The sequence below is a fragment of the Notolepis coatsorum genome, assembly GCF_963971535.1.
Source record: "Notolepis coatsorum genome assembly, chromosome: 14".
In the NCBI taxonomy this organism is placed as follows: Eukaryota; Metazoa; Chordata; class Actinopteri; order Aulopiformes; family Paralepididae; genus Notolepis; species Notolepis coatsorum.
This window is the reverse complement of record NC_140178.1, coordinates 13,537,499-13,557,440: the sequence shown is the minus strand read 5'-3', so window position 1 is coordinate 13,557,440 and position 19,942 is coordinate 13,537,499. Positions and strand designations below refer to the sequence as shown.

The 19,942-nt window shown below is 43.5% G+C and overlaps 1 protein-coding gene across 1 annotated transcript in view; it reads left to right on the top strand.

Moving 5' to 3' along the window:
- The window catches only part of LOC311240424 (medium-chain acyl-CoA ligase ACSF2, mitochondrial-like), a gene marked incomplete at its 5' end in the record, with an annotated part of 39,597 nt that overhangs the window by 4,117 nt on the left and 15,538 nt on the right, over window positions 1-19,942 (top strand). The window contains 6 exons of the mRNA XM_084329008.1: window positions 4,883-5,078; window positions 8,274-8,402; window positions 8,611-8,664; window positions 17,370-17,488; window positions 18,719-18,881; window positions 19,548-19,643. Of these exons, the coding sequence (XP_084185134.1) occupies window positions 4,883-5,078; window positions 8,274-8,402; window positions 8,611-8,664; window positions 17,370-17,488; window positions 18,719-18,881; window positions 19,548-19,643 (757 nt within the window). The remainder of the gene's footprint in view (window positions 1-4,882; window positions 5,079-8,273; window positions 8,403-8,610; window positions 8,665-17,369; window positions 17,489-18,718; window positions 18,882-19,547; window positions 19,644-19,942) is intronic.

The window sequence follows — 19,942 nt, the reverse complement described above, 5'->3', positions numbered from 1 at the left end:
GGAATGTCTGAGTCTGACCACTAAGTGTGTCTGACTCTTAACCACGAAATCATGCACGGACTACTACATGTGATGTATATCACGCCAGTTAGGGTACCTTGTGTATACTGCACCTTGTGTTGTGTATGCTGTTTACTTTGACTCTTTCTCATATATATTCAGATCCAAAATAGCCTATATTTATTGTAACATATAATATAACTGATAGGGCATACAGACCTTCATCTGCCCCTTTGTTTACTTGTTTATTTTTCTAATAATTTTCTATTCAGAGTTAATTAAAGGGGCTATGTACTGCTATTCCTAGCACTATTTAGGCAACTTTACACAATCCCTGTTAGTCTATTGAAGACATCTGTACGTTTTTTTTTTCAAAAAAATGCATTGTTTTATATTTCTAATCAAGTTTCAAGTTTCTTTAATAGTTGTCATACAGAAGTACAGAATACTTTTATACAAAATGCTTCTTACTGTTACGCTCCAGAGACTGTGCTAGACAAGATAAGTATCAATAACATAGTATAGCATGTAAATTAGAAGTAGAAAATGAGGTCACAGTGTTCAGTATAGACATATGTACAATGTTCGATGCAGAATAGACGTAACTGAGTTACCATATAATATACAATACTATGCAGTGTACTAATATACAATACTATATAGTGCAAAGCAGAAATGGGATGAGGTACAATTTGGGTACAATTTACAGTAAGGTGTACGAGTTGTAGTGCAATCCTTTATCAATAAATATAAAGTGTGGGGAGTGGGTGCTACAGTGTGTTTGTTTAAAGTGAGTTTGTGCTATAAAGTGTGGGGAGTGGGTGCTACAGTGTGTTTGTTTAAAGTGAGTGTGTGCGTGTGGATGTGTGTGCTATGTGCGTTTGATGGTTGTTGTGTGGTGTTCATTGTTCGTTGAGCAGCCTGATGGCCTGGGGATAGAAGCTTCTTCTGAGTCTTTCTGTGCTCGCCTTGAGACTCCGGTATCGCTTGCCTGACCGCAGCAGTTCAAAGAGGCAGTTGTTCGGGTGACTGGAGTCCTTAATGATTCTCTTAGCCTTGCCCCTGCACCGCTTGTTGTAAATGTTCTGGAGGGTGGGGAGCTTCTTCACAACACTGTCAATGTGTGTGTCAAGTCCTCGGATATGTAGGCTCCGAGGTACTTAAAGCTGTTCACTCTCTCAACCGGTGCCCCGTCGATGCTGAGGGGGCTGTAGTCCTTGACCCCCGACCTTCTGAAGTCCACAATCATCTCTTTTGTTTTGCTGACGTTCAGGGAGAGGCTGTTTTCCTGGCACCATCCCGCCAGGACCTTGACCTCATCCAGGTAGGCCCTCTCGTCGTTTGCAGAGATCAGGCCCACCACCACTGTGTCGTCAGCAAATTTGATGATTGTGTTGCTACTCCGCTGAGCCACACAGTCGTGTGTGTACAGGGAGTAGAGGAGGGGACTCAGAACACAGCCCTGGGGGGCCCCTATGTTGAGGGTGATGGATGAGGAGGTGCAGTTGCCTGCTCTCACCACCTGGGGTCTGCCCGTCAGGAAGTCCAAGACCCACTGGCAGAGGTCATAGTTCAAGCCCAGGTCCCTGAGCTTGGCTATGAGTTTGGAGGGGACTATGGTATTGAATGCCGAGCTGTAGTCGATGAATAGCATTCTCACATAGTTCCCCTTCCTCTTGTCCAGGTGTGATGCTGCTGTGTGCAGCACATGGGCTATGGCGTCCTCCGTGGACCTGTTGGGGCGGTATGCAAATTGCAGGGGGTCCATGTTGATGGGGAGGGAGGAGCAGATGTAGCCCTTTACTAGCTTCTCAAAGCACTTCATGGCTATGGAGGTGAGAGCTACAGGGCGGTAGTCGTTGAGGCAAGCAGGCTTGGATTTCTTGGGTACAGGGATAATAGTGGACTTCTTCAGGCAGGTGGGGATGACAGCCTGTTCTAAGGACAGGTTAAATATGTCAGTGAATACCGGGGCCAGTTGGTCGGCACAGACTTTTAGGACGCGGCCGGGGATGCCGTCCGGTCCTGCTGCCTTCCTGATATTCACTTTTTTAAAGGTCCGCCTCACCTCATGCTCTGTTACCCTGAACACTGAGTCTCCATCAGCAGCAGACCCCCCCCCCCCCCATTGCCGTGGCTTGTGGGCTGGTGTTGTTATTACCAGCATCAAACCTCGCATAGAAGGTATTGAGGTCATTTGCTAAGGAGATGTCACTGTTCAGTTTGAGGGAGGTGCCTTTGTAGTCCGTCATCGTTTTGAGCCCCTGCCACATAGCTCTGGAGTCGGCCTGTTCAAACTGGAGTTAAATTTTATCCCTGTAGCGGCGTTTGGCCTCTGTCACTGTCCTCCTTACGTTGTATTGCGCCACCTTGTGGTCATTCATGTTGCCTGCCACCAGGCCGTCGTTGTATGCTTTGGTGCTCAAAACCATCATTTTTCAGCTCCAAGATTTCAGGCTGTTATGGCCTGGCTCCGCCCATAAGCACTTTGAGTGACAGTCAGTCCACACAGTCTGCGACTGGTATGAATGAATGAAAATGAATGAATAGACAGAGAGAGAGGTAGACAGAGAGAGAGAGAGGGGGGGGGGGGTGCGAGAGAGAGAGAGAGAGAAAAAAAAGATAGGCCGTCTCTTCCTTTCGTTTTTTCTCTCCCTGCAGGGAAGATTGAAACCCGACACCTCTGCATACTCTGGATTGAGAGAGAGAGAGAGAGAGAGAGAGAGGGGGGGGGGGGGGGGGGTGCGAGAGAGAGAGAGAAAAAAAAGATAGGCCGTCTCTTCCTTTCGTTTTTTTCTCTCCCTGCAGGGCAGATTGAAACCCGACACCTCTGCATACTCTGGAGGGAGAGAGAGAGAGAGAGATAGAGAGGGAGAGAGAGAGGGAGAGACAGAGAGAGAGAGAGGGAGACAGAGAGAGAGAGAGAGGGAGCACTTGGGGGGTGGGGGACCTGCCGCACCACACGGGAGAGGGGAGGAAGGGAGGCCCCCCCCCCTCGTTTTCGAGAGGGTCCCACCTCCCGTGTGGCGCGGCAGGTCCCCCCCCCCCCCCCCAAGTGCTCCCTCCCTCTCTCTCTCTGTCTCCCTCTCTCTCTCTCTCTGTCTCTCCCTCTCTCCTCCCTCTCTCTCTCCCTCTCTATCTCTCTCTCTCTCTCTCTCTCTCCCTCCAGAGTATGCAGAGGTGTCGGGTTTCAATCTGCTTCGCAGTATGAGGAAGTAGGCGGGCATTAGCTCCAACCACAGAGCCAATCGCATCACTGTGCGCTACCCAGCGGCCGAATGACGTCACTCAGCCGTTCAAATCAAAATGGCCTGATTTACTGGAGGAGGAAAGGGGCTGAGCTGAATCAGAGCAATCCGCCAATATGGTATTTAGACACTAAAACACATTGATACGAACTCCTATTACTATAATACAATGCTAGAGACTGAAAAATGACATTTATAGTACATGTCACCTTTAAATTGTTTACACTGTTTACTTTTTTCTCATATTTTTATATTTGGATCTAATCTTATTGCCTATATTTACGTCTTTCTACTATTACCCTGCCCATACCTGTACCGAATTTCCCCAAGGGGATCAATAAAGGAATATCTTATTGTATCGTAAGTAACGCACAAGTTGACAACGTTCTTTACTGGATGGGCTACTTACTTACTTTGTCATAGTGCACAACCCCATTCTGTCAAGTAGTGTCTACTGAACTTATCTCTAAGAGGGAGGGAGGAAAAAGTGGCTTGTACATGATGATGATGATGATGATGATGATGATGATGATGATAGATACTTTATTGATCCCCTTGAGGAAAGTCAGGTATCCAATAGCTCTCATCAGTTGAAAAATGTTAAATAGACATAAAATGGACAAACAATAAAAGAGTCAAATGAGTGAAACAATGTGGTGGACAAACAATAAAATCAGTACTTAAGTTCAAAGTTAAAAATAAAAAAGTAGCAGCAGTAAAATAGATCAATAAATTAAGATAAATGAGCACCATTGCACAGTGTTAATTGAACATTCGCTATTGCACATCTTGCATTATCTTTTGCATTAGTTAGCATCTTCTTAGCGGTAATATACCTATTTTCTATTGCACTTTACTATAAAATTTGCACTCTGATTGGATGCAAAATTATTTTCATTGTACTGTACTTGTGCATACATTTCAATCTAATCTAATCTTATCTAATTTAACATGTGTGTTAAATGCAATATGTAACAGATATGATATTGGCACTGGTTTTATGTTTGTTTTGTATGTGACACTGAATATGGTAAACAAATAAGCAGATTTAAACCGTCGGCTGGGTGGCGCAGCGGAGATTGCGCTTGTCACCAATGCAAGAGACTCCGGTCTCGAATCCGGGTGTCAGCATTGCCTCCGGCTTGGGCCGGCCGTCATACTGGCTCAATTGGCAGAGTCAGCGGGTGGAAGTCGATGGGTGGTAATCTGGACATTGTGGACAGCGACTCCTACAGGTCGGTTGGGGGACGCCTGCACAGCAGAGACAGGAAATGGCAAGGGTAGTGTGAGCCTCCCACACGTTACACCTCGCCAATGAGAGTCCGCGCTGGCAGGTGAAAATATGTGACAGGCGAAAATATGTGACAGGCTGCCTCCTCGTGTACCGGAGGGGACACGTGATGCAAGGCTTCTATCCTCCCTACAACCGACCAGTGGGGGGCATATGCGAGCAACGTTCAAGACAGGGGAGAGGAGAATTGGAAACACGAAATTGGGATGGGAGAAAAAATAGAAAATAAGGAGAAAAAGTGGATCAAAAAAAAATAAAGCGTTATATTGTCTACTAATTGGACACTTGCACCGAACCGTCTGAGTGCAGTGGTTGTTCCACAATCTTCCTCTCTCCCCTGCAGGTCGATCCATGTTGTCGGCCCTCCTCACGTTCCCACGGTGACCAGCAGCTACGTCCACGGCACCTCCTCCGTCTCCCTCCTCCCCCTGACGGTGGGCCAGAGTCTGCAGGCGACCGCTGAGCGCTGGCCTGACCGCGAGGCCGTGGTCTTCCCGCAGGACGGCGTTCGCAAAACCTTCGCCCAGTTTCAGCTCGATGTACGTCCCCCAAACCCACTCACTCACTTTCAGACTTTAGAGTCTTACTGTCTGTCCTATCTGTCTTACAGTTACAGAGCATATCCGCCCAAAGACACACAGTGTTCAAGTTGAAGTTGAAGTTTTGTTTTATTTGTCACATATAAGGTACATGTACATTAGAGTGAAATGCTTGGTTCTGTATGAGCCCCCCCGAGATTGTGCTTCATACAGTAAAAAAGTTAAAAGAATAAAGACCAAACACTATACAAAATATACAATATACAAACTAAAGTACAAACTAAAGTACAAAATGCTAGCAATGCACAAATGAAAAACATTTGGTAAAAAGTAGAGATGTAGTGCAAATCACAGGTTAGGGTTATGGTTATTATGGTTATTGCTATGATCTTGGGCAGTTCAAACTAAATTTAAATCCCTCAGACAAAAGAATAGAGAAGGGATATGCATTGCAATTTATTTATCTATAAGGCTCTGCTTATGAATGAATGAATTGCATTTATATAGCGCTTTTCTAGACACTCGATGTGCTTTACAATGTAGGGTGATGAAATCACCTCCTTCACCACCACTGTGTAGCACCCAACCTTGGGCTATGCAGGCTCAATGGCTGCCATACACTGGCACCAGGCACATATCACACTACACAATGGCTGAAAGACAATTAAGCGGGGGAATGATTAGGTGGCCTTGATGTCAGAGACGAGAGACCTGATTGGGAATTGTGCCAGGAACGTCGGGGGAACTCCCTACTCCTTGCGATAGGCGCCCTGAGTTCTTTAACGACCGAATTCAGTCGGGACCTCGGCTTAACGTCACATCGGAAAGGATTTTATGAAACGTCCCTATTATCTCTGCTCTTTGATTGCTTTTAATTACAGCACATATGGTACCCATTGTTGGAGTGAGTCCAAATATGGAATGTTGTGTAGGACATTAATTTAATACAGTGAATGTAATTACAGAGGTACTTAGGAACATCTCCCTGGGGGCAATTCTTGGCACCCAGACAAAGCTTGATCATTGAGACTCGAGCATCAACCTTGAGTCATGGACGATTTGTAAAGACTGTAGAGGTCTTTACAGACCGCCCAACTCACTGACACCACAGTTTCTGTACTGACATTTTAATGAACCAACAACTCACTGACACCACAGTCAGGTTTCTGTACTGTCGTTTTAATGAACCAACACGTCACTGACACGACAGTCAGGTTTCTGGCCCTGCTTGTTTGTAGATCATCTGCTCAGGCCTACAGACACTGTGACTGCATTACCATTACCAGTCATTGGAGGCTAAATGGGTGACTGACCCTAAAGGAACGGCTGACCCTAAAGGTGTGTTTGACCCTAAAGGTGTGTCTGACCCTAAAGGAATGGCTGACCCTAAAGGTATGGCTGAACCTAAAGGAATGGCTGACCCTAAAGGGATGGCTGACTCTCTAAAGGAGTGGCTGAACCTAAAGGTATGGCTGACCCTAAAGGAGTGACTGAACCTAAAGGGATGGCTGACCCTAAAGGGATGGCTGGTCCTAAAGGGATGGCTGAACCTAAAGGAATGGCTGACCCTAAAGGGATGGCTGACTCTCTAAAGGAGTGGCTGAACCTAAAGGTATGGCTGACCCTAAAGGAGTGACTGAACCTAAAGGGATGGCTGACCCTAAAGGGATGGCTGGTCCTAAAGGGGTGGCTGAACCTAAAGGTATGGCTGACTCTAGTGGTGGAAACGGCCTGCCCAGCACTTCACTCATCTTCAGGAACCACATTGTATCAACACTCAAATGCTGAAGGCTGGTCTGGACCCTTGTGACTTCAAGCAGCCAACTCAGCAGTTATTTATATCAAAGGAATTACACAAAGAGCTGCCTATATCTACTCCTCTATACGTGTACCATAATATGGTCCAGGGCTGCAACACAGTCACGAAAAACCTCGACCACTGAAAAAGGTACATATTGTATGTTATGTTATAGCCATAAGTAATATTTACATTTCGTATTGGCGAAAATCCAAAACAAACCGTTCAAACTCTTTGACCGGGAGTTGAACTAACATTGATTGCAATTGCAGGAAAATGTGCTCACCACTAGACTAAGCTACCCACCCACCCACTGATTGATTTATTGATTGAAAATTGTATTAACAGATTGCAGAATGGGTACAATACAGTACGGCTCAATACAGACAATTGTTAAGGGGATGCAGACCAGAGAAAGACTTTTGTCTTGTTTACATCAGGGTCCCCCATTTTCAATTCATGATAACATTTATGACATACACGACATACAGATATACAGTACAGTATATACACTCTGATTGAAACACATCAATACAATGATGATGATGATCATGATGAGGAGTTGTTTTAACGTTTAACGGTTATTGTTAAGATAGAAAGTTATGGTTACGGTTATGGTTATGGTTAGGGTTAAGGACGGTTATGATTATTTTAAGGTAACAGGGTGGTTAAGGTTAGGGTTTTGAGGCTCTCAGAAAAGTGTGTCTTAGTAGTCTTGAGGTAAAGGCACTTACCTCCCATGTGAGGGTCCTGGGTTTGTTCCCCAGCAGGGGAACGCAAAAGTTTTCTTGGGAAATTATTTTTGGAATATGTAATATATATATTAAATATAAATACTTATTTGTAAATATGTCAATATATTACTTATTTGTAATATGTACACATTGTACATTTTTGTAAATATATCACTTATGGCTATAACATAACGGACAATATGTACCTTTTTCCTGTGGTCCATAAGTACTTTATTTACACATTTTAAGTGAGATCGGGCTGTAATATGAATGCATCTTCCTCACATGTCTCAATAAGCATTTTGATGACATTTTCCCCTGTTGCAGGTAGACAGAGCAGCAGCATGTTGTTAAGTCATGTTGTTATGTCACGTTGTTATGTCATGTTGTTATGTCATGTTGTTCCCTGTTGCAGGTAGACAAAGCAGCAGCATGTTGTTATGTCATGTTGTTATGTCATGTTATGTCATGTCATGTTGTTATGTCATGTTGTTAATGATATTTTCCCTGTTGCAGGTAGACAAGGCAGCAGCATGTTGTTATGTCATGTTGTTCCCTGTTGCAGGTAGACAAGGCAGCAGCATGTTGTTATGTCATGTTGTTCCCTGTTGCAGGTAGACAAGGCAGCAGCATGTTGTTATGTCATGTTGTTCCCTGTTGCAGGTAGACAAAGCAGCAGCAGGCCTCCTGGCTCTCGGCCTGAAGAGAGGAGACAGACTGGGAGTCTGGGGACCCAACACATACGAATGGATCCTTTTCCAGTTCGCCTCAGCCAAGGCCGGCATCATACTGGTCAGTTCAGGAGGCCTCATATTTAGATTTTTAATTTAGGTTTGAAATAGCATTTCACTTAGCTTGTATTCATGCTGTGTGTGATACGTTTTCTCTACTTATTTTAAAACAGTGCCAAGAGAAGATGAATGAATTAATGGTTTATTTTGAAACAACAATAAAAAAGAATCAAGAAATAACAATGTTTCAATGGTTGTTCTGCCTGCAGGTGTCCGTGAACCCAGCCTATCGGCTGAAGGAGCTGGAGTTTACCCTGAGAAAGGTATGTTTTTATTTTTAAATGTATTGATCCTTTATTTCAGGTGAAGTAATATGAATATGAGCAATATGAGATCTATTTTTCGTGTGCAACCTGTTTACAATAGACCTGTTTACAATAGACCTGTTTACATTACAATATACTGTACCTGTTTACAATAGACCTGTTTACAATATACCTGTTTACAATAGACCTGTTTACATTACAATATACTGTACCTGTTTACAATAGACCTGTTTACAATATACCTGTTTACAATAGACCTGTTTACATTACAATATACTGTATCTGTTTACAATATACCTGTTTACAATATACTGTATCTGTTTACAATATACCTGTTTACAATATACTGTATCTGTTTACAATATACCTGTTTACATTACAATATACTGTACCTGTTTACAGTAGACCTGTTTACAATAGACCTGTTTACAGTAGACCTGTTTACATTACAATATACTGTATCTGTTTACAATAGACCTGTTTACAATAGACCTGTTTACATTACAATATACTGTATCTGTTTACAATAGACCTGTTTACATTACAATATACTGTACCTGTTTACAATATACCTGTTTACAATAGACCTGTTTACATTACAATATACTGTACCTGTTTACAATATACCTGTTTACAATAGACCTGTTTACATTACAATATACTGTATCTGTTTACATTACAATATACTGTGTACCTGTTTACAATATACTGGTTTACAATATACCTGTTTACAATAGACCTGTTTACATTACAATATACTGTGTACCTGTTTACAATATACTGGTTTACAATATACCTGTTTACAATAGACCTGTTTACATTACAATATACTGTACCTGTTTACAACAGACCTGTTTACAATAGACCTGTTTACAGTAGACCTGTTTACATTACAATATACTGTATCTGTTTACAATATACCTGTTTACAGTAGACCTGTTTACAATATACTGTTACCTCTATATCTCTGTACACACCTTACCGTTGTGTCAAACTCCTCCTACAGCTTGCCATCTCAGGACTTTCTATCCACCTCAGTCCCACAAGTTCGCACTGAGTTTGGGGAGAGGGATTTTGTGTACTCTGCTCCGTTTACCTGGAATGGACTTCAAAAATCTCTTAAACTCCAGGCTTTTATTACTTTGCACAGTTTTAAAACCCTAATACTGACCATTTAATGACCGATATGGGAGTGTGCAAATGCTTCTCTGCCTAATTCCTACTGGTTACTTTACACACTGCATTAATGTTATGTTTGATGCTTAGACGCCCTAACCTGACCTTCCCTCTCAATCAATCCCCTGTTCGACCCCGGACGGCTAGTTAGAAAGCCCCCTAACCTACTGTAGGCCTGGTCAGTCCAGGAGATGGGAACTCACTGACCTTTCACCTTTCTGTGAGAGAAAGCTGTTGAACATCACATGCAAAGTATATTCAGAAATAAACTAGATGCATGGAACAAATACATGAAACACAATATATGAATGATTGTGGATATAATATAGAAAATTATGATATTGTCAGATGTGTAGAATTCACCTACTTACAATTGTTTTCATATAAAATACAATGGTGAGTGATAAATGTATCTCCAGTGATAAAACCCAGTGCTCTATGATACACAGCGTGGATGGGCTTTCAGATGGAGGGAGAGGCATGCATGCATGTACATAATTTCACCATAATCAAATACAGACATAATTGTGGATTATTGTACAATGGTCTTCTTACTGGCAGTAGAAAAGCATGATTTGTTTCTAATACATATTTTTACTTTCAACTTTTTAGAAAGGTGTTCCACATGGGTGTAAAAAGAGAGCCTATTATTTAACCAAATCCCTAAATATTTATATAACTATTTAAATTTTAGAACCCCGAAGTATATGAATATGAGTATTTCTCACACAAGACCTTGAAAATGAAATACACTTTGTTTTATCGGAATGTAAGATAAGCTTTTGTTTTAAGATAGGAGGTGTACTGTATGTCAAATGTCGGTCATGTGGTGGAAGAGGTTAGCACAGTCACACAACAGAACACCAGTGTTTCTAGTAGATATGTTTATTTTTTATTTTTATTTTTTTTAAACTTAAATTTTTTATTAACATTTATTTAGACAGACAGCACTTACAAAAAATAAATTATAAAAAATGAAGAGACTAGTATCACAATAAAAACAAAAAGAAAAAACAGTGCACATAAATATTTACATGGGTATCACATGGTTAGTTGTCTGGTTCCCCTACTGTTGTTTTCTAGGTATTTGATACAAAGGCTGATTGTGTATCTCCCTTAAACAGGCATAAACAGGTAATTCCTACTCAAAGACAATAAATGCTGACTAAGGTTTGTATGTGTGATCTGGGTCCAGAGACCCTCCTTGAGTTTCTTACTTCCCTTCTCCTTCGTCCTTTCTTTTTTTTTCTCTTGTTTATTAACTTTCACTTTGCCTTTTGTTTCACCCATACACAAACCACATCATCCCTGAATATTTAATATCACACCGTTAAACAGACATAAATAATAAGGTATAAAAGCATTCAGCACTTGTAATATCCCAAAAACAAAATAGATAATATTAACTAAAGTACAGGTGTGTGACATGGGTTCATAGACCCTGCTTGAACATCTTTCCTCCTTTACCCTTCGCTCTCTTGTGTTGCATTTGGTTCTTCCTCTGTGATGTCGTTCTCGTTTCTTTTATAATCCTCCCACTTTCCCCATCTTTCCCCAAATTTCTCTTCCTGTAACCTCAGCATGTGTGTTATCCTTTCCATATCCTGTATTTCTTCCACTATTCCTACCCAATTTGCTATTGTCGGTGGGTCTTCCTTATACCACAGTCTCGTTATTGCTTTTCTGGCCGCTATCAACATTATCTTTATTAAATATTTGTCCCCCCCTTGTATTCCCTTGTGTGTCAGGTCTCCTAAGTAAAGCACCAGTCCTGTTTGTGGTATCCCGTATCCTAATATTCTGATCATTGCTTCCCCTATCTCCTCCCAATACCCCTTCAGCTTCTGACATCCCCAGAATATGTGCGTGTGATTTGCCCCCTCCTTCCCACACATCCTCCAGCATGCTTTTTGTGTTGGTGCATATTTTCCTTTCAGCTCTGGGGTTATAAAGAATCTGATTATGTTTTTCCATCCAAATTCTTTCCATATTCTCGATCCTGTTGTTGAGTGTTGTACCTCGCATATGTTCCCCCATTCCTTCCCTGTTATTTCTATCTCTAGCTCTCTCTCCCATTTCTCCCTTATGTAATCGGTCGTGTGTCCCTTGCTGGTCATTATAGCCCGGTATATTGCTGATATTACTCTTCCTTGCCCCCCTTCGTATGCCCATACTATCATCTTTATTATTCCATTCTGTTCCTCGTCTTTGGCCCCCCTTATTTCTTTGTTGTAGTAGTCTCTAACCTGTAGATATCTGAAGTGGTCCCTGTTTTCTAGTCCAAATTTCTCCTTTAATTTTTGTAGTGTCTGCATTTCTCCCTTCTCTATCATTTTGCATATTGTTGTTGCCCCCCCCCCTCTCCCACCTTCTGAATCCATGGTCTAACCTCCCTGGTTTGAATCTCTTGTCATGTGCTACCCATCTCAGGACCCCTGACTGCTTCTCCAATTTATGTGTTTTTACTACTCTGTTCCATATGGTCAAGGTGTATTTGGTGATCTAATAGTCCCTCTTTTTCTTTAAATAGTTCCCTATCCCCCACCAGAGCTTGTACCTTGTATCCCTCCCCTTCTTTTTCAATGTCTTTCCATCTTGCCTCATATCTGTCGTTACACCAGCACGTCACTGCTCTCAGTTGTGCTGCGCATAGTAATAATCTTGTAGGCTGGGTACTGCCATCCCTCCCTCTTCCTTTGGTAGTTGTAGTGTTTTATATCTGACCCGTGGTCTTCTCCCCACCCATATGAACCTCGATATCAGTCTGTCCCACTCCCTGAATTGATTCTGTGGTATTTGTATCGGTAGTGACTGGAATAGGTACAGTAACCTTGATAGTATGTTCATTTTAATGACCTCTATTCTTGAATTGAAGTCCAAGGGCATTACTGTCCATCTCTCTAGGTCTCTCTTGATGTTCTGATTTATCTGTGTATAATTCGCCTCAAACAGTTTCTCCACCCCTCTCGTGATGTTCACCCCTAAGTATTTAATCTTGTCCATGTCCCATCTTATCCCGTACTGTTCTCTAATTTCCGTCGTTGGAGAGTAGTTCCATGCTAAGGTCTGTGTCTTTGTCACGTTTAGTTTGTATCCTGAGTAGTGACCATATTCCTTCAGTAGATCCATCAGTGCCGGGAAGCTCTTTTCTGGTTGCCTCATGTATACTATCACGTCGTCTGCAAATAAGCCTAGTTTATATTCCGTTCCCTTTATCCTTACTCCCTTGATGTCCTCGGTCTGCCTGATCAGTTGTGCCAGTGGTTCTATGAAAACGGCGAAGAGCGTCGGTGAGAGACAACATCCCTGTCTGGTAGCCCTCTCTAATCTGATTCTATCCGTCAAGCTGCCATTCACCTTAACCCTCGCTGTCGGCTCTTGATATAGCGCCTTGATCATCTTCATCGCCCTCCCGTTCAGTCCGAACCTCATCAATGTTTTATATAAAAATGTCCAGCTCACACTGTCGAACGCTTTTTCTGCATCTAGGCTAATCAGTACCGCGCTACCCCCTTGTTTTTGTATCTCCTCTACTATGTGTAATGTCTTTCTCACGTTGTCCTGTGTCTGTCTCCCTTTAATAAATCCAGTTTGATCTTCATCTATAATGTCTGGCATAAACGTCTCAAATCTTTTTGATATTATCGATGTATACATCTTGTAATCTACGTTGAGTATGGACACAGGTCTGAAACTACTACATAATTCCCTATCCTTCCCTTCCTTCGGTATCGTGGTGATTATGGCTTCCTTCCACAAGGGGGGCATTTTCCCCTCTTCCATCGTGTGTCTGAACGCCGCCCCTAACATGGGTGCTAATTCAGTTCTAAATGTCTTGTAGAATTCCGATGGGAATCCGTCGCTCCCCGGAGACTTGTTGTTTTTAGCTCTACTAATTGCATCTTCCAGTTCTTGTTCCGTAATTATTTTATTTAACTCTTCATTCTGTTCTTTCCCTATCGATGGTAACTCTAGCTTCTCCAGATATGTTTCTATTTCCTCTTCTCCCGCTGCTTTTGGCTGTGTGTATAATTTCTCATAGTATTCTCTAAATGTCCTCTCTATTTCAGCTGGGTCCCTCAATATTTCATTAGTCTTTGTATCTCTTATTGTGTGTATCGTGTTCAACTTCTGTTGCGTTCTAATTCTCCTAGCCAACAGTCTGGTCGCTTTTGGTCCCCCTTCATAGTACGTTTGTTTCATGAACCTCGCTTTCTTTTCTATTTCCGTCAATAATTCCCTATTTATCCTGGCCTTTACTTCTTTGATTTCTCCGAGCGTTTCCTGTTCTTTTGATATCTGGTGTCTCCCCTCTAGCTTCTTTAGCTTCCCTATCAGATTGTGATATGTCTCCGTTCTGGCCTTCTTCAGCATTGCTGTTTTTTCCATCAATTTCCCCCTTATCACTACCTTCAGTGTGTCCCATAGAATGTTCGGGTCTACCGCCCCGTTGTCATTTTCTTCCTTATATCTGGCTATCTCCTCCTTGATCTGACTCACCACCCCTTTGTTATTTAATATTCCTACATTTAGTCTCCAAATCGTGTTCCTCCGTCTCCCTTCTAGATCTACTGTCAGATATATGGCACTGTGATCCGATATGTCCGCCACTCCTATACTGCTCTCCCGTGCCCTGTAACTGTCCCCCGTCGTCATCAAAAAGTAGTCTATTCTCGCATACGTCACGTGTGGGTGTGAGTAATGTGTGTATTCCCTGTCCATGGCGTGCATCTCCCTCCAAACGTCTGTAATTCCCATTTCCGTCATCTGAATATTCATATATCTACTGATGGGCGCCCGTCCTTTTCTAGTACTCGTGGTGTCTAGGTCGTGATTCAGTACTACGTTAAAATCTCCCGTACATATCAATATCCCTTCTAGTTCCATCACTATCATGTCAAAAATGGTCTCATATAAATCCCTCTCACTCTCTGGGGGTGCATAAACATTTACTAACGTAACCATTTGGCCCTCCATTTTCCCCTTCACCAAAACAAACCTTCCCTCCTTGTCTCTTACTTCCTTGATCAATTCAAATTTGACTGTGTTTTTGATTAACGTGATTACTCCTCTCCTCGGGTTTTGTTCAAAGGAACTATAGTATGCATTTTCATATCCAAATCTCTTCAGTTTCTCATGACCCTGTGCTACCAAATGTGTCTCCTGCAGAAAAATCACTTCCATCTCACTTTTTTTACATTTCAACATCACTTTGCCCCTTTTTATCGCATTATTCATTCCATTAACGTTTAACGACATCATTTTTATACCTTTAACCCTTGTCATCTTTCTTCTTCTTTCGTCTGTCAGTCCCCCCCATGTCACACTCATTCCCCCCTCCGGTTGGAGCCTCCGCTCTCTTCACCGAATACATATAATGATTAACATAAATAAAAAACATAAACTTTACATAAAGTGCTCCCAAGGCGTTCGGGGGGTCCCTGTGTCCCCCCCTGTCCCCTGCTGGTGGGTGAGGGGTAATTGCCCTCCTAGCGAGGGGCCCCCTCCTGACGGCTTGGGGTTTGAAACCCTTGCCCCCAATCGCTCGTCATATTTGTCCAGCTTTCTTACTGTTTTTTTTTTTGCTTTCGAGCTCCTGGTCAAAAGCGCTCTGACCTTCCTTTTGATCAAAGACCCTCTTTTCTTGTTCCCTCTCAATGTGACTCATATGTTTCATTGTCCCTCCTTCCTCCCATATCCGTGTGCGGTGTCTACCGTGTACCCCTTATTATTTTCTTTTCCTCTCCTCTATTTTCTATGTGATGTCCATTTATCCCCTTAATCCCTCCCAACTGTGTTACTCACAGCGTGTTTCTATGTATCTGTTTCAGTATGGTCTGTGTCTCGCCTATCAAACCTAGTTATATTTCCATTTATTTCCTCCATCAGCTTGTGTATTATGTGTCCATGTATACGTTACGTTCATTTCTATATCCTGCCTCTACCTGGGAATGTGTGCTTATGCATATGTTATTTCAGTTTCTATACTTTGTCTCTATTTGAATAGTTTTTTCAATCTCTTGTGTGTGTACTCATCCGTTCGCCTCCTCCCGCCTCCTCTCCGTCTGGCCTCCTCATCCGTCTCCGTCCTCGCTCCGTCACGTTTCACCTCCGCCTCCGCCTCCGCCTCCTCCTCTCTCCTCCCTCCTGTTTCGGTCTCCCACTCTGATCCACCTGCGTGCTCCCTCCAATCTCTGCTGCAGGCTCCGCGTCTGTTCCTCCCGCCTCCTTCCTTCTCCGTCCTCCGACATCCTCATCCCTCGCCGTCTCATCTCTCGCTCCGCTTCTCGTGCCGTCGCGTACATCGCCGCTCCTTCCACCCAGTGAATCCTTAGCGAGGTCATGGGTGACTGGAATCTCATTCCGTTTTCTTTCAGGGTTTTCTTCAGTCCCGCGTAGGACCTGCGTGTTATCGCTACCGCTGTCGAGTAGTCGTGATCAAATGATAGTCTTTTCCCTTCGATTTCAATCTTCTTGGTCCACGCGGTTCTGAGTACCAATTCCTTAACCTCGAATCTCAGAAAGTTAATAATCACCGCCCTCGGAGGTCTGTCCGGTTGTGGTCTCGGAGCCAACGCCCTGTGGGCCCTCTGTATCTCCATTTTTTCCAGTCCCGTTTCCTTCATTTGTTCTTTGATAAGTTTTTCCACATATAGGGTCACCGATTCCCCTTCGACTCCTTCTTTCAGTCCCCATATTCTGATGTTATTTCTCCGTGACCTCCCCTCCATGTCCGACATCTTTGTCTCCATCTGTTCTTGTTTCTGAATCACACATGTTAATACCTCGTGTATCTCCGTGTTCCATTCCTCCGCGTGAGCCGTCCTAGTCTGTAACTCGGTCACGTTTCTGTTCTGTTCCGCCATCTTCTCCTCCACCCTTTTGATTTCTGTATTCATTTCACCTCTGAAGTCCTCCTGTTCCTTCCTCAATTCCTCCCGTAGCTTCCCAATATCATTCCTTATCGTGTCCGTGTTCAGTTTTATCGCCGCTGTTATGTTCTCCAGTATCCCGGCCTGCATGTTCACGGCCCATCCTGGCATTACCGTGTCTGCCTCAGCGGTACCTCCCCCTTCTTTCGCCTGGCTTTTCTCGGCTTCGCTCCGGGGATTCTGTTTCTTCGGATTCTCTCCTTCTCGTATGTTCTCCATTTCTATTTCCTTCACAATCGTTGTCTCTTCCTTACTTCTCGTGAGCATTTTCCTTTTTAATTACTTTTCGGGTCTTTTTTTATCCGTTTTTTCACTCATTTGACCAGGAGCTCTTTCGCACGTGTGTTACCCGTCTGCTCTCATACCGGAAGTCGTAGATATGTTTATTAATAGATAAATAAACACCTCTGTCTGAACTGGTTCGACCACCAAATGATCCCAGCAACGACTGCCCTGAAGACTAGGGCTAGTGGATCATATTGGCTTAATCTTTGATCTACGAACATCATAGTTGAGTTAATTCTTTCTTGGTTTGGTGTATGTGTAACGAGTGCCTACCAGTAGCTTGTGACCGCCTGTTATGTAACCACGCAGGCCCAGTGTAAAGCAGTGGTCTGCCCGACCCAGTTTAAGAGCCAGAAGTTCTGTGAGATGCTGAGGGAGCTCTGTCCGGAGATAGACACAGCGTCACCTGGCAGGATCCAGAGCTCCAGGTATATGACACAAACCCTGATACTTGTGCCCTAATGATAAGGATACGTGCTCAATGAAGAAACACAATCCTCTTACACCAAACATCTATTCTGCATAATATATATGTGTGTGTGTGAGTGGGGGCTACAAACCCGGTTTAGGGTAAGGGGTGTAGGCAGTAGATACAAACCCGGTTTAGGGTAAGGGGTGTAGGCAGTAGATACAAACCCGGTTTAGGGTAAGGGGTGTATGGGTAGGGAATAGGATACAAACCCGGTTTAGGGTAAGGGGTGTAGGGAGTAGCTACAAACCCGGTTTAGGGTAAGGGGTGTAGGGAGTAGATACAAACCCAGTTTAGGGTAAGGGGTGTAGGGAGTAGATACAAACCTGGTTTAGGGTAAGGGGTGTAGGGAGTAGATACAAACCCAGTTTAGGGTAAGGGGTGTAGGCAGTAGATACAAACCCGGTTTAGGGTAAGGGGTGTAGGCAGTAGATACAAACCCGGTTTAGGGTAAGGGGTGTAGGCAGTAGATACAAACCCGGTTTAGGGTAAGGGGTGTATGGGTAGGGAATAGGATACAAACCCGGTTTAGGGTAAGGGGTGTAGGGAGTAGCTACAAACCCGGTTTAGGGTAAGGGGTGTAGGGAGTAGATACAAACCCAGTTTAGGGTAAGGGGTGTAGGGAGTAGATACAAACCCGGTTTAGGGTAAGGGGTGTAGGGAGTAGATACAAACCTGGTTTAGGGTAAGGGGTGTAGGGAGTAGATACAAACCCAGTTTAGGGTAAGGGGTGTAGGGAGTAGATACAAACCCGGTTTAGGGTAAGGGGTGTAGGGAGTAGATACAAACCCGGTTTAGGGTAAGGGGTGTAGGGAGTAGATACAAACCCAGTTTAGGGTAAGGGGTGTAGGGAGTAGATACAAACCCGGTTTAGGGTAAGGGGTGTAGGGAGTAGGATACAAACCCGGTTTAGGGTAAGGGGTGTGTGGGTGCAGGAGGAAATGGTTCAAATGTGAGCTCCAGCTATTGACAATGCCGATGCTACACACCCTACCACATGGCCCCCAATGGCCACCACAACCCACCGTGTACTGTAGATAGAGAGCCAGCATATCACCAGGGTTATAAATGTGTTCATCATACTACACATGGTTGCTTTCATCGTATCGTAACCGGACCCGTGAGATAAACCCTGAAAGGCCGCGTGTGATTGATGGCTCGGTGGATGTGAACGTGTCGCGGTTGTCAGGCTGCCAGACCTGCGCCTGGTGGTGGTGACAGACAGCAGACAGCCAGGGACGCTCCACGTGGAAGACGTGATGCAGGCGGGAGAGAGCCGGCACCACCGGGAGCTGCTGGACCTGCAGAGCAAGCTGTCCTTCGATGATCCCATCAACATCCAGTTCACCTCGGTAACCTTCACTATCCAACCTAAATAATAATAATAATAATAAATTGGATTTTAAGAGAGAAGCGCCTTTCTCAGACTCAAGGACACTGTACAAGGAAAGGGTGGGGAAATAAAAAAAGATAAAAAAATAAAAATTTTGAATAATTTAATAATAATAATATTTCCTGTGACAACAGGAAATAACAAAACAAAAAAAACTCACTTTAATGTATCCATCAAGGACAATATGACACTGTAATGTGATTCAGGCACAGACTGCATTATACTGCGTGTAGCTGAGATTGGTCAAGATCGGGTAATATTTCCGTGTTTATTTCAAGGAATCTATAAAAGAAGGAAGGGTCGTCACGTCGCCGTGTAGCGCGTGGTGCCAAGTGTGAACATTTTCAGTTCGGCCGACGTTGAGTTAAATGGTATCGCCATTTAAGCAGGTTATTACCTCGGATGTCAGAATCATCGGCAATGTGTTGCATTGTTAACTAGCTAACGTTTGATATATTGGTTGATATATTTCCTCAAATAGCTTGTATATTTAGCATTTCCCATAGGCTTCAATACTAGAACTGGCACCAAGCAGAGCATAGAAGAACGCTGGTGTCCTGATGTATTGACTCTTCCTTCGTTTATAGTTTTCTTGTTTTATTTGTCTGTGACCCATTTCTTTCAGGGAACCACAGGAAGCCCAAAAGGAGTGACTCTCTCTCACCACAATATAGTCAACAACGCCCATCTTATGGGTCTCCGAATGGGATATGGATGGAGGGTAAGTCTGTACCGTATGTTTGACTATGTCAGCCATACACTTATCCCCCCACGACACACCACAAACCGCCCCGGCCAGTCTTTCCTGCCAGTAGCTATCAGGACTGCTGCCAATTGCTGGAGAGCTAACGGCTGGAGAACTTGAGAACTGTTAGGACTATATCTGACTCTTACGGTTTGGACCATATTTACCATCATCACTATTACTACTGTCTGATTGAATCCTGCCACTGACTACTGTTCACCACTACTACTGTTATCACTGTTGTCATTATTACTTTGCACTTTGTTCTATGTTAT